The sequence below is a fragment of the Vigna unguiculata genome, chromosome 6 (assembly GCF_037176805.1).
Source record: "Vigna unguiculata cultivar grain cowpea cultivar isolate G323 ecotype 2 chromosome 6, ASM3717680v1, whole genome shotgun sequence".
NCBI lineage: Eukaryota > Viridiplantae > Streptophyta > Magnoliopsida > Fabales > Fabaceae > Vigna > Vigna unguiculata.
This window is the reverse complement of record NC_140797.1, coordinates 38957230-38981149: the sequence shown is the minus strand read 5'-3', so window position 1 is coordinate 38981149 and position 23920 is coordinate 38957230. Positions and strand designations below refer to the sequence as shown.

At 33.8% G+C, this 23920-nt stretch overlaps 1 protein-coding gene across 6 annotated transcripts; it reads right to left on the bottom strand.

Annotated features, from left to right (window-relative positions):
* Nucleotides 1-1080: 1080 nt before the first annotated feature.
* Nucleotides 1081-18453, bottom strand: LOC114187392 (uncharacterized). Of its 6 annotated transcripts, none has more exons than XR_003605247.2 (21): nt 18312-18446; nt 17535-17632; nt 17275-17381; nt 16374-16532; nt 15239-15304; nt 15057-15146; nt 14599-14901; nt 14355-14452; nt 12931-12966; nt 12726-12846; nt 12348-12584; nt 12012-12107; nt 11818-11883; nt 11624-11662; nt 11358-11492; nt 10578-10939; nt 8413-8506; nt 8011-8202; nt 2023-2146; nt 1751-1795; nt 1081-1518 (listed from the first exon to the last, which is right to left on the bottom strand). XR_003605247.2 is itself a non-coding variant. In XM_028075642.2 (18 exons), the coding sequence occupies exons 1-17, from the start codon at nt 17386-17388 to the stop codon at nt 2048-2050; spliced, it is 2307 nt and encodes a 768-aa protein (XP_027931443.1). In that variant the 3' UTR covers nt 1081-1518; nt 2023-2047. The 6 variants fall into 6 exon arrangements, 1 of the variants encoding a protein (XP_027931443.1); XR_003605248.2 differs by having other exon boundaries at nt 17538-17632; XR_003605246.2 differs by lacking the exon at nt 17535-17632 and having other exon boundaries at nt 18312-18453.
* Nucleotides 18454-23920: the final 5467 nt, after the last annotated feature.

Here is a 23920-nt window from a genome sequence, read left to right as displayed (position 1 = left end):
AATTGTTACAAGATTTACCACGCATGAACAATAACATTGATTGACCACAAAGTTGTGTTGTCACAGTTAAACAATAACTATGCATTCTTCAAAGCTTAATGTTACCAATTTAAATATCCCATAAGATACTTTGTGAAATAAACCATGATACCAATTTATTGTAATATTGTGAAATAAGTGAGGGTAGTGCAAATATGGACACTTTTCAAGATTCTGTCCCCGTAGGGCCAAATTATGGTCTCTGCATTAAACCGTGTTACTTTGGTACTCAGCACAATGTGCTCTCCATGTGCACCAATTGAGAAAAAAATTCTTAGAAACGTACAATCTTGAATCATCACAATATCTATGAAACTTACAATATCCCACGAATGAGGAAATGAAAATTTTTCTTTTTTCTTTTTTGTATGGACTTTGTGCATGAAAGATTTAAGTAATTTACAACGTAATTGTCTAATGAATAGGAAAATATCAGGCGTGTTTTTTATTTTATAATATAGAGTATAGGAATTAATTCGTTTCGAATCAAATGATTGTGATGAAAACGTAAATATCTTACTATTGTTGAGAAAGTTGCTTTCCCTTTAAAGTCCATATTTGAGTACAAGGATTAAAAAGTATTAATACTTTCTATTTGACCAGAAGTCTTCCTCACTGGTAATAGCTTCTCGTTCGTGTCTCTCAAAGCAGTGAAAAAAAGAGAGAATACTTACACCTCTATCTATGCAAAATACATGACTTGTGCGCTACCAATGCTAGCATTAGAATATAGCAGGCACCAATAGGTAAAAGTAGACATCGCCTGGGGGCAAAAAACTACTATCCACTATGCAATATGCAGTTTCCATAGTTCGCATTTATTCGCTCAACAGACATACAAAAAATAAAAGCATAATAACATGATTATCAGTTACAACATTATTAGTATAAATTTGAAATATAAACCATCGAGTAAATGATGCATAGCTGCAATTAACACTCACAGTTTCAGCTAATAATGCTCGTTCAACATTGGCCCATTATCAGCATTGCATACTGACTACACTCAAATATGCATAAACGGGACTGGATATCAAATGATTAATTTGAAGAAATGAGAATAATATTATTAGCAATTACCAATTAACAAAATTTCTATGGCCAGATATTTAACGCACAATTCAAATTTACAGTGTTTTTGTTGTCATCTAAATGAACTACCTGATTCCTGAAAACACCCCACTATGCCAGTATGAATCCCCTACTAATTCTGAATAGAGTCAATAAAAACCTTCTTCATGCCAGATGCAGACGATGCCGTGTCCAGCAGAAGCATGCATGCCGGCTAGATCTAGCTCAAAATTTACAGTAACAACTCTCCACTAAAGAAAAAACTATCCAAGCAGCTCTAGAGAATGTCACCAAATTTGGTGATAGATGACGGCCCAAAATTTACAAATTCCTATAATACCACATATCAATGCAGGTAACCCAAGAAGAATTCGTGCCCAGAAGTATTTTACATAATCACAAGAAAACCTGCAAGTATTAATCATAATTCATTATAAGGTCTGCAATCCTTTCTGAAACGGCATAAATCATATACCTATAACCCACTAGGTGATGTGTGTGTATTGGAAAAAACAAATTCAGTACATAAAGTGAAAATATTTTTTCTCCAACTTTTTTTTCTTCTAGTAGTAAAACTTTCGTTAGAACAAAAGAAATGGTTATGCAATGCATCAAAATCACTAAAAGTTACTTGTGATACCAATAATGAACATTCAGACATGGTTAGAGCTGACTTCAATCCAATCTGAAAGAGAACAAATTATAAATAAAAATTAGGCTTTATAACCTAAAAGAAAAGTTTCATCAACATTATCATCATTTAGAAAAGAAATACTATTCTAGAATAAATATTTCCCCTTTCCAGTTGGCAGTAAATAACATTTACAGAATACAAAAAATACAGGAATGAAAATTCATAGAAGCATTAAATATCATATACTGGCTCAGAAAACCCAAGGTTCAATTACCCACCTCTAATGCATTATGCAATTTGTAGTCACCTTCCTTGAACTAGTCTATAATTTAGAATCAAGTCATCGGACTTCTTCCATATATAAGCTCGCACTGTGGCTAAACTCATTTCAGGAGACAGCACCTGAAAATAAACCAAAAAAGCTAGTTGGCTAAAGGCACGTTTTTTACTTAAGAAAAATAATGTTCAAAATATTGGGCTCTATTGATTGCCAAAGTAGAGCACAAAACTGAAAATCAATTTTCTTCCACAATTGAAATTGATCTGGAGGTACTATGCTTCCATCTTCTCCTAGTAATCATGAAAACTTTGATAAGATAGATTTTGATACCATGTTAAGAAATGTTTTTAAACTCAACTCATTCTCACAAACCGGCTAGTAAGGTGAGATTGTCCCACTTATATTTTCACCTTATCTTTAGTTAATGTGGGATCTCCAACACTCCAACTAGACATCTCGTGCATGGTACTTGTAAAATAAGATGAAATAGGGTTTTGGGATTAATCTCCCTTGTGTAAACCCTACACAAAGGACAGTTTATTTATATTGATAATGGGCCAAATCCCAGAAATACATAATGGGCTGAGCCCAACTATTAAACACAATATTATATCATCTAACACTCCCCCTCAAGCTGGTGCATACAAATCGTATGTACCAAGCTTGTTACAAAGATAATCAATTCTAGGTCCTCGAAGAGACTTAGTGAAAATATCTGCTAATTGATCACTTGAGTTGACAAACTCGGTCTTGATGTCCCCGGATAGGATTTTTTCTCGAATGAAGTGACAGTTAATTTCAATGTGTTTGGTCCTCTCATGAAAGACAGGATTAGAGCTAATATGAAGAGCAGCCTGATTGTCACATATGAGTGTCATTTGAGTGACATCTCCAAATTGCAATTCTTGAAGCAATTGCTTAAGCCAAACAAGTTCACATGTGGCTAAAGCCATAGCTCTATATTCTGCTTCTGCACTAGATCTTGCCACAACATTTTGTTTCTTGGTCTTCCAAGAGATCAAATTACCACCAATTGAGACACAATATCCGGAAGTAGATCTTCTGTCGGAAGGAGATCCTGCCCAGTCAGCATCTGAATAACATACAACTTTTGTATCAGAGTTGGAATCATATAGTAAACCTTTTCCAGGAGAGCTTTTGATATACTTTAATATGCGAATAACTGCATTCCAATGTTCTTCACATGGGGAATTAAGGAATTGACTCACCACACTAACAGCAAAGGAAATATCAGGACGAGTAACAGTAAGATAATTCAACTTTCCAACTAACCGTCTGTACTGTTCAGGATCTGAGAAAGGCTCCCCCTATTTAGGTAGAAGTTTAATATTAGGATCCATGGGTGTTTCTACTGCTTTAGAATTCATTAATCCAGTTTCCTCCAGAATATCCAATGCATATTTCCTCTGAGATATGACAATACCACTATTGGATTGTGCTACTTCAATACCCAAGAAATACCTGAGTTTTCCAAGATCTTTGGTCTGAAAATGACGACAAAGATGTTGCTTTAAGAGGGAGATGCCAAGGTTGTCGCTTCCTGTGAGAACAATGTCATCAACATACACTATTAAGTAGATACATCCAGCACTGGAGTGACGATAAAAAACTGAATGATCCACTTCACTGCGAGACATGCCAAATTGTTGAACAACACTACTGAATTTTCCAAACCAGGCCCGAGGAGACTGCTTTAGGCCATATAAAGATTTGTGAAGACGACAAACCAATCCAGAAGACTCCCCCTGAGCAACAAAACCCGGAGGTTGCTCCATATAAATTTCTTCATTCAAATCGTCATTGAGGAATGCATTTTTGACATCAAGTTGGTGAAGAGGCCATTGGCGAAGAGCAGCCATGGCAATGAATAAGCGAACAGATGCCATCTTGGCCACTGGAGAAAAAGTATCACCATAATCCAAACCAAAGATCTGTGTGTAACCTTTGGCAACAAGGCGAGCTTTGAGACGGTCAACAGTGCCATCAGGGCCAACTTTGATAGCATAGACCCACCTGCAACCAACAACAGATTTCCCGGATGGTAATTGAACAAGATCCCATGTTCCACTATGCCTGAGAGCACTCAATTCATCAAACATGGCCTGACGCCAACCAGGGTGGGCTAATGCATCACCTAAAGATTTTGGAATTGACAAAGAGGAAATAGACGAAAGGCATGTATAGAAAGATGGAGAGATTCTATGATAACTCAAAGCAGCATAATGAGGGGAATGATTACGGGTAGAACGCATACCTTTACGAAGGGCAATGGGAAGATCAGACTCAGTTGTTGGAACCGGAGGAGACAAATAACTCGGCACTTGATGTGAGTCATGAGTTGGTGGTTGGCAACGATGTCTTCTGCTATAAACCTGAAGAGGTGGTCTATCCGCAATAGGTACACTCGGAGGTGGCTGAGGAGAATCCGAGGTGGCACTGGAAGTGGGCACACTAGGAGGATCACACACAACAGGGATATCTATAGTAGTAGATGGTGGCTCACAACGAGAAGAGGGGTGTGTGAAGTAAAAAGAAGACTCGTCAAAGGTGACATCAGCGGAGATAAAATGACGGTTAAGGGAAGGAGAGAAACACTTATACCCTTTTTGTGAGCGGGGGAATCCTAAGAAGACACATTTGTGGGCTCTCGGAGACAACTTATCCAAGCCAGGACTAAAATCATGAACAAAACATGTGGACCCAAAGACTTTAAGAGGTAAAGGGTGAAGAGGGTCGTGAGGAAATAAAATAGAATGAGGAACTTGGTTATGCAAGACTGAAGGCATGCGATTAATAAGATAACAAGCAGTAAGAACCGCATCACCCCAAAAATGTGAAGGAACTGCACCATGAATTAAAAGAGTGCGAGTTGTTTCAATAAGGTGCCTATTCTTGCGCTCAGCCACTCCATTTTGTTTGGGTGTATAAGCGCATGATGTTTGATGAAGAATGCCCTGAGAAGCCATAAAATGTTTGAAGGATTGAGAGAGATATTCACGACCATTATCACTCCGCAAATTTCGGATAGAAACCCCAAACTGTGTTTTAATTTCATGAAAGAATGATTGAAAAATAGAGAACAACTCAGAACGATTTTTCATTAAATATAACCAAGTACATCTTGAATAATCATCAATAAAAGTAACAAAATACTGAAAACCTAAAGTAGACTTAACACGACTAGGTCCCCAAATGTCCGAATGAACTAATGCAAAAGGGGACAAAGCTCGTTGTGAGACACTACAAGGAAACGAACTACGACTATGCTTTCCTAATTGACAAGACTCACACGACAAACTAGATAACTTGGACAAGCTGGGGACAAGTTGTTGCAGTTTGGCAAGGCTAGGATGACCAAATTGTGCATGAAGAAGGGATGGTGATTCCATAGCCGCGCCAACATGTGAAGGAGGACGAAGATGATACAGACCATGAGACTCACATCCGGTGCCAATCATGTGTCTCGAACTCCGGTCCTGTAAACAAACAGAATCTTTGGTAAAGGAAATAATACAATCAAGAGAACGAGTTAGTCGACTGACAGATAATAAATTGAATGGAGACCCAGGAACATAAAGAACATGATCAATGGATATGGATGGAAAAATATTAACAGTACCAACACCATGAGATGAGACTCTAGACCCATCAGCCATTGTAACTGAGGGTAAATGATCCGGACAAGACAAAGAAGAAAACAAAGATTTGTTACCAGTAATATGGTCTGTGGCGCCTGAGTCAAGAACCCAAGGACCAAGAGAATCAGAGTGAGTCAGGCCAACGAATGATGTACCTGTGCGTGCAACAGAGGCAGATGTAGTGGAACTAGAACTTTGACGTTCCTCATACCATTTGAGAAAGTCGTTGAAAATGGCAGGGTGCCCTGCGGTATCAGATGAAGCAGGATCCACAGTCGCTGATCGGGGAGGAGGATCAGAGTGAACTACTGCAGCAGACCGAGGAGGACGTCCATGTAGAGCATAACATTTGTCAATCTTGTGGCCTAATTTGCCACAATGGTCACACTTGGGTCGTCCCTTTCCCGGCTTGTGAGAACGATTGCGATCATCCCGCTGAGAGACCAAGACTGAGGAATCATCAGCACAAGTAGATGTATCAATGATTTGTTTTCTTGGCACACGTAAAAGGGCAGAACTAGTAGCAGTGAAGTTGGGCACAACAGGAGACCCCAAAATCTGGTCGCGAACATGGGAATATTCATCAGAAAGACCATGTAATGCCAATAACATAAAGAACTTTGACCGTTGCTCAAGTTCTTCAGCTGGAGTGGAGGCCGGAGGCAATAACTCATTAAACTCATGCAGAAGGGCATGAATTTTGCCCAAATATTCAGCCATGGGTCCAGGACTCTGCAGAGCAACAACTTTGAAAAGATCCTGACAAACACCATAAAGACGCTGAGTGTCATTGGTGTATAACAACTTGGCCTGTGCCCAAACGTCTGAACATGTTTCATATGAACGAAACATTTGTTTCAGCGAAGAGTTAATGGTGGACTTAATGACGATGCATAATTGGGCATCAATTTTCGTCCAGCGGGAAACTTCATCTGCAGCAACTGTAGTTACACTCTGGGTGAGATGATCTTCATATCCTTGACTCTTGAGCCAAAGTTTGATATCGGATGCCCATGTCGCGTAATTTGTGCCATCCAACTTGTCAATGGATAAATGCACATTGACGTAGTTGGTATAAACAGAGGGTTCAGACAACGGAGTGCTTGAAGATGACACACTCGAATTGGCAGCGGAAGAAGCCATAGAGGGAGAAACCCTAAAAATTCAAGGTGCTCCGATTGAAACAACAACCACAGATTCAGAAAGAGCTCAAGAAGGCGATTCAGGCGAAGTTGATCGGCGCAGAAAACGACCGGCGACGCGCCGTCACGCGCGACGGAGAGGTGGCGGCTGCCGGAGCTTGTGGCGGCGCGTGGAGGCGCGTGAGAGCTCCGATGGCGGCGATCTCTGCGGCGTTGGAGTCGCCTGGCCGAGACGAACAAAATCGTCTGGTCGTCGGTCGAAACTGCAGCTCCAGCGACGGCGGCGGCGGAGGCGACGGTGACGACGGCAGAAGCGGTGGCAATGAGCGGCGGCGGGACGGTGGCTGTAGTAAACTAACCTAAGCTCTGATACCATGTAAAATAAGATGAAATAGGGTTTTGGGATTAATCTCCCTTGTGTAAACCCTACACAAAGGACAGTTTATTTATATTGATAATGGGCCAAATCCCAGAAATACATAATGGGCTGAGCCCAACTATTAAACACAATATTATATCATCTAACAGTACTAAATATTTGTACGTGATCCGACAACGGTCTGACAACGGGTGACATGATAAGTGGAGCCAATCTTCACTTTACAGTATATAAGTAGAGACAATCCTAACTTTACAAGTCAAGTTTGTGAAAATGAATTAGGCTTAAACTCACTTCCTAATATGGCTTCAGAGCTTAATCCTAACAAGGTTTGTTGGACCTATCATGTCCCCAACCATCGGACCATTGTCAAACCACCTAAAAGTATCACGAGATGTTTATGTCTTAACGTGAGAGAATTGTGTTGAAAATTCCACATCGATTAGAGACAAGCCCAAACTATAGTATATAAATGCTCACCTTATAAGTCAGTTTTTTATGATGAGTTAAGCTTAAAACATACTTCAAACATTTGAAATTGAAAACAAAGTTGGTAACACACATGAGTCAAAACTACAGATCAAATAGAAGCACTATGATCTAATTTGAGACTTAAATAAGGAGTATCTAATAGCTGAAATTGAATTTTATAACTATGGGTCTAAATTGTCATATTAGATGTTATCTTCACAGAAAATCATAAGATGAACTTATATTTGGATTTGAACAGACTTTATTCATACTTAAATTCTTAACCTACTATCTGCACTATAATGAGATTGCATATAACAGAACATATCACTTGCCTGGTTGTTGCACAATATTTCAATAGAAGGTTTAAGCTTTTGCCAAGGCTGAAATCCAGATCGAAAAGATCCATCGCCAACTACTTGATGCTGTGACTGTGACGCAGTAAGACCAGGGGAAAAACTAGACTCAGCGTTTAAGCTATCCAAAGGTTTGTCAAGCACCATCTTCTCTATTACATAATTAACAACCTAAACAAACCAAAAGAAGGGAAAGTTGATCATTCAAACTGCATCAGCACCCGTGAGAAAAATGTGTCAGGAATCTACATTGCACACACAAAAAACTCAACAAACAATACTTTTAGAAAGCATAGTCAAAGCCAACTTAACAACAACACATCCAAAAATTAATGCAATTATTAGTACCTATTGTCAATTAATATACAGATAAAAGCTTACTTTGTGAATTCTTAATATACGTGGGGCACTTAGCTTCCCTTGTGTGAGAATCTGGACTGAAGAGCCTTCACAAGGTTGCAAATAGAAACTGCATCTGCAGTGATTATCACAAAACAACATGTATCAAAGTGAGCCACAGGTAACTAGTCTGAGATCACATCATACTCAGATTCAAATTAATAGACATGACCATTGCTAATCTATAAAAGTAAGAAAAATAATTTAACATACTTGAGAATAATACAAAGGATTTAGAATGAATTTTAAAAAGTGGATTTCCCTCTCTTAGGCTCTCATATTTATAATAACTTTAGATACATCAAATACAATGTATGAGAGGAAGAGAATACGAAAAGAGATATCAGGTCACTAGGTGCAGCATAGCACACAACACCTTTACAATAAATTCTATTTAAGACTATTTTAATACTCCCCAGCTAGATCATACAATGGAAGTGACAAAATAACAAAACCCAAAGGATGTGACTCGACTAAGACCCAAATGTCATACTGAATTATAGAAAAGGTAGAGTAACAACTTGTTTCAGTTCTTTTGAAAAAGAAGACCAAACATGTTTTCTTAACCAATCAATTGACCTGTACCACGTTCTTTTATAACAAAAGAATTGGCAATAAAGGTAACAGGAAAATTCAAAGATTTGATTAATTGACTTAAGGAAATTAGGCTAAAAGGACAATAATTAGGGACAAGAAGAACATGTTTTAGGTTTAAGGAGGGAGAAAGGGGGGTTTGCCCAACTCCTTGAGAAGTAGCTTTGTATCCATTGGCTTAAATAATAATATGAGGAATTTTAGAATGAGAAACAGGAGAGTAATGAAGCATTCTCAAAAATATAATCAGAAGCACCTGAATCAATTATTCATGAACTTTGACATTCCAAGATTTGAGAAATGCAAGCTTAATGGGTGAAAGATTGTGCTTGGTGGTGAAACATTAACCTGGAATATTTATAATATTCTTTATTAGAGAACTTTGACTCAAAAACTTCGGATTTGAAAATATTGGCTACCCTGTCCAGAAAGCCATATAAAGTGTAACAATTTTTTTGGGTGTGACCATTCTTTTAAAATATATGCATTGAGGATGCCCTCTACCACGAGGATGCCATCCTCTAGTGCCACAGCCTCCTTTTTCACAAGCAAAAATTATGAAAAAGAGATAGTTCCTAAAGACGTGTTTAGCAAGGTAGAGGAAAGGAGACAGTCAATAGAGAAATCTAGGGCAAGTGAGAGAAATCATGATTAACACTAGAAGACACACTAAATGCTCCTTTATTGAAAAACAAAGGGCGAAAAGGGGCTTAGATTGCTCCGATGAGTCAACCCTAGGTGGTCTAAGAAGAGTCTGACCACTGGAAGGCGACACATGAGACATATGCCTAGGGCAACACAGCAGTGGGACAATTGTAACGGCGTGTTGGTTGGAGTTTGGATGCACAAACACCATTGTTGGGTCATACCCCTCGAGACACATCTGACCCAAGCGTTAGAAGATGAAACTCCGACAGTTGATGGCAGCGGATGGCACGAACAATGACTAATAGACAATTCCTTTGCTGGACAGAGACAGCAAAGTGGGATTGAGATGCTTTAATAGCAATTTGAGAATAATACATAGGATTTAGAATGAATTTTAGAAAGTGAATTTCCCTCTCTAAGGATCTCATATTTATAACAACTTTACACATATCAGATACAGTGTATGAGAGAATATGACAAAATAGATCCAGTTACTAGGTGTAGCGCAAAACACAAAACACCTTTATCATAAATTCTATGTAAGACTATTTGCTCTAACAAACATTATCATGGCAATAGACACTTGAAGTACAAAATATTTCTGAAGCTATTGTGTTGAGTACATCAATAATTCGAAGTCAACAGATACCACAGAATTAATAGGAAGATAGATTCCTTTGATTTCTTAACCATATATCAATTGATGTCATTTACAATCGGAATGTTAAGTACCACCACATTTTTTGCATGTGATTAATAAATATTAATCATCAGAATTAGGAAACTATTCTACATTAACAAAATAAACAAATTGTCACAAGCATGGTTTAATACTTTCAACTTCTACCATGTGTTTAAAAGCAACCTTTTAAGGAAGAAAAAATCGAAGAGGAAGGTAAAATTACTTGGTATTTTCTCTGGGAGGTAACCGATTATTCAAAACACAGTCCAAACACCACCAGGGGAAGTCTTTATCATCCTTGGTTCCTTCTAAATCGGTAGTTTTTTTCCTCCATGGACCTCCATGAGTGCCCTCAGTAATAATGGAAGGCGGGTAGGTAACTGAGAATTCAAACGGAGGATAAACCATAGCATCATTATCAGAACTACCATCAACCTCAACTCTTGAATGGGTACTACTTCTTGAAGCAGTATCCTTTCCAGATAATAACTCCCCATTAGCTGGAGCTGAGGAGCCCGATCTTTGCTTTCGTTTTCTCAACCAAGGAGCAAGTAATCCTTTAAGGGTTTCTCGAGCCAAATTAACCTGCAGAATAATAGGCATTGGATTTATTGTTGAAAGAAAACTAAAGACAACATTCTCATTATGTCATTGTATGCATGAATTACATATTTCTTGAAAGTTGAAACTATAAAAGTGCATAGAAGAACTCAGCCAATCACAGTTCAACAGATTACAAAGAAATTTAAATACTTCCGTGTCCACTATATTAGAAATCGTGACAGGAATCATTTAAGATTGAGTAACAAGACGGACTAAGATAGGTTGATGGTTATGTGCCACTAACTTAAATGAATTCCATGAAGATAAGTAATAGCAAGTTAATAGTTACATAAAAGTAGACAATAATTGTTCCAGCATACCAAAAACTAGCAGAAAAAATAATACAATTAGGAATTTAAGATCAAGCCAGGTACATCACTCACGATAACAAAGCCATTACCTTATCATCTTCAGGCTTGCCTACAATGTTAAGATCTGCTGAATACATCTCTGCGGAAAAACATTGGGGAGTGTCTAAATGAACAGACAAACTTCCAAGCCTGGTATCCACTGTAAACCATGCAGGAATGCTAACCTAAAGCAGCATCAGAAGAAAATTAAAAGTCAGCTTGAATAAGAAAACTACTGGAAATCATTATGTTTCGCTACCAACTAAAAAAATATAATTATTAAAAATGGAATCATGATTTCTGTTGGTATCCATACCATCTCAAATAGCTCTTCCTTTTTCTCCTCAAATGAAACCTAGATAGATTGTGCACAAGTAAAACATGAGCTATTACGAACAAACAAAATGAATCCTATCATCAGCTTTAGTTGAAGTTTGTGAAAATATGACTCTTCCCTAGCAAATAAGATTGTCATGCATGTTACAAAATGAAAATTCAATAAGTTGATACCTTTCCGTAATCTTCAATCACAGCACCTTTGGTAATCTCCCATAGCTTTACTGAACCAGAAGCATCCTATACAGAGAGTTGTTAACCATTTAAGAAAATAACATAGAAAGGATATTAATTTCACTAAAAAATGGACGTCACCAAGGAAAAACAATATGCATGGCACAAAAATTACCAGAAAACACCACGGTTACCTTCGTCAGCACATGCCTCTTATTATTCAAAACTTCATGTTGTACTATTGCAGGTGTACCCAAGATAGTTAAGGTAGGTTCTTTATATACAGGAACCTGTTAAAATTATTAATTTTGACAACAAAGTTACTAGTTCTGCAGAACAGAAAGAACCAAAAGAAAAAAATATTTTCAACAAAAATTTGTTAAGACTAATTGTCATATGAACAAAGAGGAAGTACTAATATTGGATATGTAAACTAACACTTAATCTACAGATGTTCGTATACAACTAGTATTATGAGTACTGAGAGCAATGTCGTATGGTAATTATTTTCAGAAATGCATGTAACATACAGGGGTAGATCCTTCTAGAGACACTCTTGCTCTTGAAAAAGACAAGTTTCCTGCTAAAAAGGAATTGCCGCTCTGGAAAATCTTTTCAGGGTTGCATCCTTCAGCATGCCATCTGCGAACTGAAGAGTCTGTTGATGCAACCCATATGCTATCATCATGCAAAGCCAATTGAAGAATAGGGTGCTCGCCCGTGCAGACCAAACTACTCTCTCTAGTTTGCAAATCTGTCAAGTATAACTTAAGATATAAAAGAATAGGGCATTAGAAGATGAGGTTCACAGGTTAAACGTAAAAAGGAGATGTCAAGTCACATATATGCATGATGTAATAATAAAAAAAAAAAGGTTGATGTTAATCTTCATGGAAGATTGCACTCACGGAAAAGTCTCTCCCTCCACTATAAACATGACTAAATGTTGGGGTGCTGGCAAGTGCCCAGACAGAATCTGTATGAACAGCATAAGAATGCACACATCTTTGCTGACCGATATCCCAAAGCCTACCAGGGAAGATGGATTATTAGTCAACCACAAAACAAAACAAAACAAATACAAATGCTTATAACTCCATGCACGTGCATTACCTTATCATAGAGTCTGAAGATCCTGATAAACAATATCTGCAATAATGAAAATCAAAAAATCACAGCTGACTTTTGGAAGAAACATTTTATTTAATTGAATAGGATATGTTGGGAAAGAAGGAAAGAAATAAGGGAGAGGTGTTAGGAAATAGCTCACAATTTACTGCAAAACGTCTACCACACAAACAGATCTGCAGTGCTAGACGATAGAAGGTAAACACTAAGGAAGAATAAGAAAGAATCACAAACAGAAGTAACGTGGTTCGATTGAAGTGTTGATCAACTTCATCCTTCGCCCACAGGAGAATTCACTAAACTCACACAGATTACAACTTAGGAGTTTCTCCCTCACCAAACTCACTCAGAATACAACTCAAACATTACAACTCTCGGTTAGCTTCTACTGAAGCTACAAGGTCCTATTTATAGATCAAATAACATTACAACTAACACACATGAAACACGCCTCTACTAAAAGGGAAGATTTACAAGGAAACTTAAAGAGCTTGAACTGGAAATCAGAAAGCATAATACTCTATAACTTTTGGAATTTTCTAGAATATTCTAGCAGTTAGAAGATGATAGCTACACGGACAGTTCTTTGCTTTCTTTAAGGTGAATAGCCGAACCAATCAATGCAACTACATGGACTCTTTGCTTTCTTTAAGGTGAATAGATCCTTCACAAGTTCAAGAAGACTCCATAAAATTGAAGGTTGCTCAGTTGAAGAGAATTTATTTTTACAATGATATCTTTATTTTTTTACTACTATTTATTTATTATATTGATATTGTTTTATTTATTTATTATAAAAATAAGGTCTGAAAAAAACGCAATCCCCATATATTGAAAATGGGCCGTACATAATTGATTAAGGGAGTGTTTATTAACAAAACACCCTTATCACAACACAATGGATTATGTTGTGCTTCATGACGCATTTCCCATTTCTTTATTGTTTTGAATGAAAAAATAAAAATGTGTCCCGTGCTGATTATTTTTATTTCTCACACTTCTCCCTTACCAAAGTACCTACTTTTGCTCTTTTTTTCCCATTCCTTCCTCTTCCCCACTTTTTCTCCCTTACCAAACTCACCCCTAACAAACTTATGCAATAAAAAGATGCATGACTGCATAGAATGAAACGTAAACCCAACAGGATTTCATCCACCATATGATTGACTATTAAATAAGTCCATTGCAACACACACAGCCAACGAAAGTTTTAAGTTATTCCTGTTAGTTATTATCTATACATTGTGGGAAAATAGAAATGTCAAATGAGAAAGATCAATGCAGAGAGTAGGAGAGAATTTTGATAATAAATGTATTATAAACCAATAGGAAGGAAAGCAAGTTACCAACTTTAAAATATAGATGTAAACCGAAAATTGCAACTAAACTCAGATATCCACTCCACAAACCTGCCGCTAGAATCCAGAAGCAGAGCCCGGATGTTATCAGTATGCCCTCTTAGCTTTAGAGTCTTTGATCCTGTCCTTGTGTCCCAGACACGAACAACCTAGACAACCCCAGAAAATGGCAGAATAAATAAACCATGGTCAGAGAAAACATTCATATGATTCAAGCTCCTACAGAGCAAACAAACCAACTCTGACATCAAAACACAAAGAAACCTTGACAAGCAGAGCAAATGCCACGTTATACCTTTTCTGTGCCTCCAGAGACAAGAATTGTTCCACTTTCATTCATAGCCAAAGCATAAACAGAATCTTTATGGCCTTTGGCTGAAATTGGACTATATCCCTGACTTTGAGTAGTGTGCACAGACATATTGTCATTTGAGTTGGTACGCAAGCTTGTCAATGGTAGTAAGTTGCCAGAACCATTGATACCATTTGAAGATTCATCCCCCGTAGCATCACTACTCTTAGAGGTTGGAGCAAGGGCAGACTCAATATCCCATATAAAAACCTCCCCACCAAGGCCACCAGAGGCAACAACATTGCTCTAAAAAGCATGACACTATTAAAGAATCAAATAATGGATTTGACATTGACAATTCAACCAAAGTATCTATCTGTTTCAGTGTGGAACATACGGAAGTAATCAAATGAATTTTTCTTTTGCACTTTAAGAAACATAAGATTTTCTAAGTACATTACATTCTTTCCTGCCGCTGCAAGGCAAGTAACATAGTCAGAGTGTTGTCGTAGAGTCCTTGTACAAGTTCCAAAGGACGAGGCATTCCATAGCTAACAAAGATATAAAATGGAGTAAAAAATTATGTAATTATTTCAGAAGAGCAAGTACTAGTCGGAGAAAAAAAAGCTAGCAATCAACAAACCTTTATGGTTGTATCTGAAGAACAAGAAACGAGTGTACTATCACCAACAAGAACAGTATCATTAACCTGCAAGATTAAAATAACATTTAAATATTCAATTAACTTGAATGCTAATCAAACGGGCCAAACAGGAATTTGGACTTTAGGGAGAAAACACCAAAGATGAAGAATGATTATAATTTCAGGAACATTGATATATTGGGGAAAAAAAATTGCAGAACTTTTCTAGTAATGTAAAAAATTAGAAAAAAGGGGGATATTTTAATGGAAAAGTGTACAGGATACATTACAGGATATTACGAATTTTATAATGTAAGAAAAGGAACTGAGACAAAAAGACAACCTAAAACAGATTTTAAACCATAGTGATAATTTATCTCACACAAACAGCACAATACAATACTCAGTCAAATTCAGTTGCAAAATTACACTTGTAGTTTTAGAAATTTTTGCACATGAGAATCCAATGGGTTTTCATTGCCTTTTCCTTTTCAACCATATCTTTTTTATTAGAACTCAGCTTGTTAAACCTCAACATAAAAAGAACACCACAAATCCTCATAGACTGAGTGAAAGGATGTCTGATGAAGAATTCAACAATATAAAATAAATAAAATTCAATACCAAATTCAGACCATTACATACCTCTATATGAAGCTGAATACTAAAAAACACTACTCGTCTTAATCAAAAAAATTAAACATACAGGCCCCACAAAATCAAAACCAAGATGGTAAGATCTCAAGAATGAGACGTGCACATTGCATGGTAAATAGTTTTCCTATGTCACATGATGCATTTCCTTACACCTTTTTATCTCATCACTGAGATTGAGCATAAAGCTTATATATATATATATATATATATATATATATATATATATATATATATATATATATATATATATATATATATATATATATAAAGGAGCATTATTAAAATGTAACATAAGTCCACCAAAAACAAGATGTCCTCCGCAAGAAAAAGCTGAAGAGGCAGTGGATCCTTTGCAGATAGTGCTAATCAAGTAACCATGATTAAAAAGACATGCTAGCTACTATATTAGAACTAAGAAGTCAACAAAAAAAAATAGAAAGGAAGAAAAATAAAATGAAAAAATGAACATAAATATTACCCAATCAACATGAGATTCAAAGGTAGCCGAGCATGTTGCTCTATCCACATCTAATACCCATCGTTTTAGCCTGCCATCACGACTCCCAGTGAAGAGATAATCAGACACATCAGATGCCACAGATGTAAGTAGAGCCAGACAATTTATGCCTGCACAATGCTGCAGAGAAGAGACAACTTTGAAGCAATTCTAAACTGTGCAACCAAGAAAACGATTAAAATTGAAAGAATTTCAACCAGGACAATAAATCTTAATGAAAAGAACAAAATCCATACAATAACACCTTTCACAGTAAAATGCTAAGTACCTGTTAGAAAAGGAGCCAAGTGCTTTTTGAACTATAAATGAAGCTTTGATTGATTAGAAAGTAAAACATAGGGTAAATATTAAAAAAAGGTCAAAATCTGCAAACCACTAAATGGGTCTGAGTCAATGTAAAAAGACAAACTAACATCACAAGGTAGGGTAAACCTCCATCTTGATCTTTGTAGGAACATCAATTTGGCCCTCCAAAGGTGATCACATCTATTTGATCCTCAAAGAAAAGGTTCTAAAATCAAACTTGTGCAAATACTGTTCACAAGGACCCGATTGACCCAAATATTCACACGGGAGCAACATTTAACATCACTAACCTTCTGAGAAGAAAATTTAAGTTTAAAAAATCTTGCAGGGACCAAAGTGGGAATTCACCATATAATTTGAAGAATATTTTTCATTCAAGTAAGAAACGGTTGTGATCATTAAAAACATCTCAATCAAGTTCAACTAGTTAACAGATTTATAAAGCAGACATCAAACAAAAGTTTTGAAAAGATAATGATGCAACTAATAGAAGCAAATATTGAACTTGTCTATTTCCCTGAAACAAATTGAATACTTAAATAAATAATGACCTCACCTTAGTGTCGTCAGAATCATTCAACACGTAGGTTAATCTCTTCTCCTTGCGAGGACGAGTTGAACTGTTTCCATTACCAGCACTACCCACGCGGTGCATTGCCGAAACTGACATGTCAATAAATCACATTACTTAAAAAATAACCCCAGGAGTAAAGCGAGAAATCAATGCCATTAACAGGAATTCTACTTAGGAGCGTTTCCAACTGCATAAATAAAAATTTAAAAACAAATAAACAGATGATGCAGTTTATGGATTACCACCGTTTCTTTAATAAACGGAAGTTTGCTGTGCTGAAAAACTCTTTCAGGGGCACATTTAATGACAGACAGATCCAAACAGTACAACGTGAGAGTTCCTAGAAACAACCACAAAGAATTCTCTGTAACAGTAGCTAATTATTATCAAATATTTTCAGCTATCATATAAGATGGAGCTTAGTCTTCACAATATCCCAAATAATAGTACTAAAATCTACAACTCCAGACGTAGTTTTTCACATTTACTAAGAAAGTAATAGTTATAGCTTCAAGAAGCTAATAGCTACGGGTTCCTCGTCTCACTTCTCAACAGGTTCCCAAACACGCTACACCATTTTTTACAATAACTCCACAGGCAAAGTTCAAACTCGTTCTTCCAATACCGTCTGAATCAGCAGTTAAAGCATAATTGCGTACCAAACGCAGCAAATACTCAATGCGAATCAAATCAAAAGCGCATAGTTACGTAATCAATAAACAAACACACAGCTAAAAGTCATAACATAAGGAACACGAACACGAACACGCAGAAGCTGTCGAATACCCCAAATCATGGACAGAAATAACCCAAAGGAAGGAAAAAATAGAGAATAAAAGGTGAGAAAACGAAACCATAACCCTACTAGGGCGATCATAAGGTTAAGCACTATGCAAAAGCTATGAGCTAAAACAGAGTAATTATGAGATGCGATAAATTGGTGTATGGAATTGAAAGGAGACGAAAATGGAAGAAAAGGAAATGGAGTTGGAGAGGGAGAAAATGGAAGAGGAACAAACCGTGATGAGTGAGGAATTGGAAGCACTAGGAAGTGGTTGTGTTCGTTGCAGTGGCGAGGTTTCGTTTCAAGTTTAGAGAGAGAGAGAGAGAGAGAGAGAGAAGGGTGAGGTAAGGTGAGGCAGCGAACGTGGGCGTAAAAATATGGGCGTCCAGATTTATTATTCCGGTAGATCCTTTGACCCGTTTCGTGCCTTCTTAATTGAGGGTAGGATGGTCTTTACACCTGTACTCTCCCTGTGCCTATGATTTTAATTAAGTTTCATTAAATAAAATTAAATGAGGTTGATTATGTTTTTATCCTTCAATGCGATTTTGGTTTTTCTTCAAAGTTTTATCATTTTGTGTTATTATACTTAAAAAATTGCATAAATATAATTTTTTTGTGTTTTATTCTGTGTCAAAGCAATATAAAATTGATAAAATTTAATTTTTAATATAAAATTGATAAAATTTAATTTTTAATATAAAATTAATATGTATTTAATTTTTCTAAAATTAATTAAAAAAATTGTGTTGAATGAAAAACAAGTCATTATTATTTATGTGTTAAAAAATTAGTTAAAAATTTATTCGGTCCAAAACCTGCGTTAATCGATTTTTGGCATCATAAACTATAAATTATGTTGACTTTGTAAGATAGTAATAGAAGGAAAATTGGTGGACCGTATTCAAATTAATTTATAATTTATGATATTAAAAAGCAATGAACCTTGTCAGACGAAAAGTACTACATCCATATTTCCTTAAATATAAGAGTTCAAAATAATCAAAATTTCATATCTAAACGAAAATTATAAAATTATGTTATAGTTTAGAGATCAAAATATAATTAATTTTTAAATAAAATCGAAAATTATAAAATTATGTTATAGTTTAGAGATCAAAATATAATTAATTTTTAAATAAAATTGTCCATTTTTAAAAAGGAATGTGTTTTAGGAAAACTAACAAAATATCTTTTAATGATCGATAAGATTTTACTTTCTAAAATGGGATTATTTTGGTCTTTTTATTTTCTTAAAAACATTTTTCTAAAATTAAAATAATATGATTTTAATTTATAAACACTCAATTCAAATGGCTAAATTGAGTTGATTTTAGAATTATGGATGTACGACTAAAATCTTTATGAATTCCTTTCAAATACAATGCTTAGAGTCTTTTTTCTTCTTTTTCAATTTCAAAAGACCAAAGGGACTTGTTGAAATTTGGGGAACCAGAACCAGAATTACCTTGAATTTTAGAAAAATTAAACGTCACACATTTTTAAGTACAGTTTAAACATATTCTTTTATTAATCAAAGATCTAGTTGATTAATCAAACGTCACACATGATACATGATTTCTCATAACTCAACTCCAATATATATATATAAAAAACATGTTTCCTATTATTAATAAAAATTTATTCAAAAATCAAGTATTTCTCATTTAATTTTCCTGATTTTATAACTTTAATCAATTTTAGCTAATAAAAATGAGTGTATTAAAATGGGTTTGTAGTATAATGAGTTCGTGATTTATTATCTTTGTACTCGTAAATGTGCTTATGGTAGTTCTGTTAAAGCTCTACTAAAGTACACTTTCAAAATAAAAGAAATAATGAATATGTTGAAGAATAATTGATTATATAATATTTAAATTATAATACAAACATTGAAATTGCATATAAGCTCGTTGTTATTTTCATTCAATCGTGTCTGGTTATTAAAATATCAAACTATAACTATTACAAAATATAAATTTAATATTGTTATCACTGATCGGGACTAATTACAACAGGTTTAATGTTTTATTGGAGGAAGTTAATTTAAAATTAAAGATTATATTTTTAAGTTAAACTTTGATACTTTCAAAGTATGAATATAAAATGTGAAATCGGGTTTAATAATTTGAAATAGGTACTAAGTTTTGAACTATTGACTTTAATATTTCAATATGCAGTAGGTAACTTTTTTGGACTTTATATTTTTATTGTTTTTACCATTAAGTTAGGCAAGTTTGAAAGTAGAAGTTTATATTTTAAAGTAGAAAGGTGAAATTAGGGAATCTAATTTTAAATTAAGATGTAATATTTTCAAAGAACGATTTTCAAATTGGAATATGATTTAATATTTTTTTAAGTAGGTGTAGTAATTTAAAATTAGAATTTAATATTTTAAAGTGAAATTTATGTATTTTAATTTAAAGTGGGACAAACTAGTTTAAAGTTATAATTAAAATTATAAAATCTGGTTTACTATTTTTAAGTATATATCTAATGTAGTGTTGAAGGTAAATTATGGTATAATATGTTAAAGTATGGATTAAGGAAGTTATACTAATATTCTTGAGTTAATATTTTTCTTCGTGACTTGATATTTATTGTTGTCTATTTTTTTTTATTGTCGGTTAAAGTTTTAAAAGGTTTATTTAAGGATTGACAGCTTTTTAATAAACCTTTGATAAATTACATAGGATTTGAATAAACATTTTTTTTAATTTAGATTATTCTGATTTAACGTACGCTTTTGCAACCTATTTTTAAAATTTTCTCTGAAATGAATGTAATAAACTATTTCTTTTTACACAATTACCATTTTTTTCTATAAATAACATTAAAATATAATGTGTACCAATTGTTTTTACGTACGTGAAATCAACATATTAATCTATAATTTGTATTAATTGCTTTTTTATATACGTGAAATCAATTTTATGCCGTTAAATGTAATAATTATATGAATTTAATTTAATTATTTTAAGAAATACAATAATATTTAGTCACTTAAAATAAAATTAACTAAAATTTAAATTTTAGTGCATTATTAAAAAAAGTTTATTTTATTTTATTGTCTATTTATTATAGTTTTTACTTCTAATAATATTGTATAATAATTTTATTTCAACTTTAATTAATATTTGAAAAGATAATTATTTACATTAAATTATTTGATAAAATTAATTACCACATTTAAATGGAAAAAAATGTTTTGCCACCATTCTTCTCCTTTCACGTCTATATAAAAACCGTTAATAATATTAATAATATTAGATAAAATAGATATATGTTAACATTTTGTATGATAATAAAAAAGTAATAATTTTCATTTATTTTATATGTGATCTTTTAATTAAAAATTATTAAACTTAAAAAATATTAAAATTAAAACAAAAGTTAAAATTTAAAGAGTCAGTTAAACAATAAAAATGATGAAATAGTTATCTTAATTTAAGAACTTTTATTTGAAGGACAAATCTAAAAACAAATATGAACACACAAAAAAAATGTTCTTTATTTATACTTTTATATATATATATATATATATATATATATATATATATATATATATATATAAAAGTATAAATATTAAACTTTTCAATTAAAATATAAATTAAATTATTGAATATAAAATTAAAAAATGAGTTATTGAATTTATAAGATAATAACTAATCGGTTGATATTTGTTTAACCATTATTTAAAATTTTATTTACATATAAGAGAATTATACTTTGATTTTCTTTCAAATACATTAATTTACCTATACTTTTGTTTGATTGAATTCTTTAAAATTTATGGAGTTAAATAAGTTGTCCAATGTTTAAAGTATTAAATTTCCAACTACCTTGCACCAACTCCTTCCTGCATCAGGTCACCAATCTATTAAATTTCTTTGATGGAGAAAAAAAATAGTTTACAGTATTTATACAAAAATAGTAAATTAGAGCTATTTAATAAACAGTGTTGGTTTGCTGTAGTAAAGTAGGAAATTCTAAATTTACAAAATGGTCCCTTCCTTTCCTTCTGTCGTATCAGAATTATTTGCTTGTTCTATTATTCATATATCGTACAGATCGTCTTAAATATTTAGGATTAAATATGTTTTTTATTTTTAAGTTTTAGTAAAAATTAAAATTAATTTTTTTAAAAAATTTTGGTTTAATTTAGTATTTTGACTTTTAAAAATATATAGATTTAGTTTTTTTTTATCACAGTTTATTAAATTTATTTGATGTTTTAAACATGTTTAATTATAGTATTTAAGTTGTTTATATTATTTGTATCATCTGACACATTCCTGCTTCGATGTTAACTTAAAAATTCATATAAAATATCAAATAAATTTAATAAAATTTTGTTAAAAAACTAAATATGTGTATTTTCTAAGTTGGGAGACTAAATTACTCCAAAATTTCGAATTTGACTAATTTCAAAATTGACTAAAAGTTAAGGGACAAAAAAATATTTAACCCTTTATAATAACAACAAAACTAATACTTATAACAATCAGTTGGTTTTAAGTGTTTAAAAAGGAAAATATTATTTAGATAAATATTTTTTTTTAATTGACAAAGTTATAAAATAAAATTATTTTTTTATTTTTTATAAAAGTTACACAAATAAAATAATTAAATTTTATAATTTTTTATTAAAAATGATTTTTGTCAAAATTTATCGAACAAAACATTATTCAACAATTGTTTCTTATTTAAAAATAGAGTAAAAACTGTCAGAATAACCATCCTAGGATAAATAAAAAGTTGTAGATGTGTTTGGTTAGGGTGATTATGGATTGGATTGTTAATGATCCAATTCACATCCATTTTGGATCGAAATAACTTAATTAAATTTTCAATCCAAAACTATTTTTTTTAAAAAGTAGATTGGATTTTTTAAAAATTCATATCCAAATATTTAGATCAAGTTTAAATCCAGATCTAAATATTTGGATCAAGTTCAAAATCCAAAATACATTTTTCATAAAATAAATTCAAATTAAATTTTGTAAACCTTGTGTCCATAGGGTTGACACTATAGAATTTGGCAGATTTTTTGTCGGGGCCAACGAGACCAAATTTCAGCATGAGATGAACTTGGATGACTTTCGAACGAATTTCGGTCGGGGACGACGTGACCAAATTTGGGACAAGGTCGACTTGACAAAATTTCAGTCGAGATCGACTTGACTGGATTTGACTGAATTTCGGCCAGAGCTAATTTTGCCTAATACGACCAAATTTTGGCCAGAGCCGACTTGACCAAATTTTGGCCAGAGCTGACTAGGCCAAATATGGCCACATTTGAGCCAGGGCCTGATCATTCAAATTTTGGTCAGGGTTGACTCCACTAAATTCGTCGGTCGAAACCGACTTGACTGAACATGGTCAATTTTCGATAGAGTTGTCAAAATGGGTAACCCGTTCTGACCCGGCTCGACCCACACAGGTTGAAGATTTAGTGAGCCAACCCAACCCGGCTCACTTTTTAGCGAGCCAAAAAAGTTCGAACTCGGCCCGGCCCACCACGGGTTGACAGGTTAAACGGGTTGGCTCATAGGTTCACTTAATTAAAAAAATTAATTTTTTTTTCAATCAAAACTAAATTTTAATTCTAATTAAAATCTAAATAAACTTTAATACAATCCAAATACAAACCAAAATAAAAAAAATACAAATTATTTTTATGTTGGATAAAAAAACAACCTAACATGACCTAAATATAAAGCCCAACTTAATAAAAATAAAATAAAAATACTTTTGTGACCCTTTTATCTGCAGGTTGGTGAGCCAACCCGGCTCACGACGGGTTCAACCCGAATGAGTCGAGTCAAAATCAACCCGTATTGA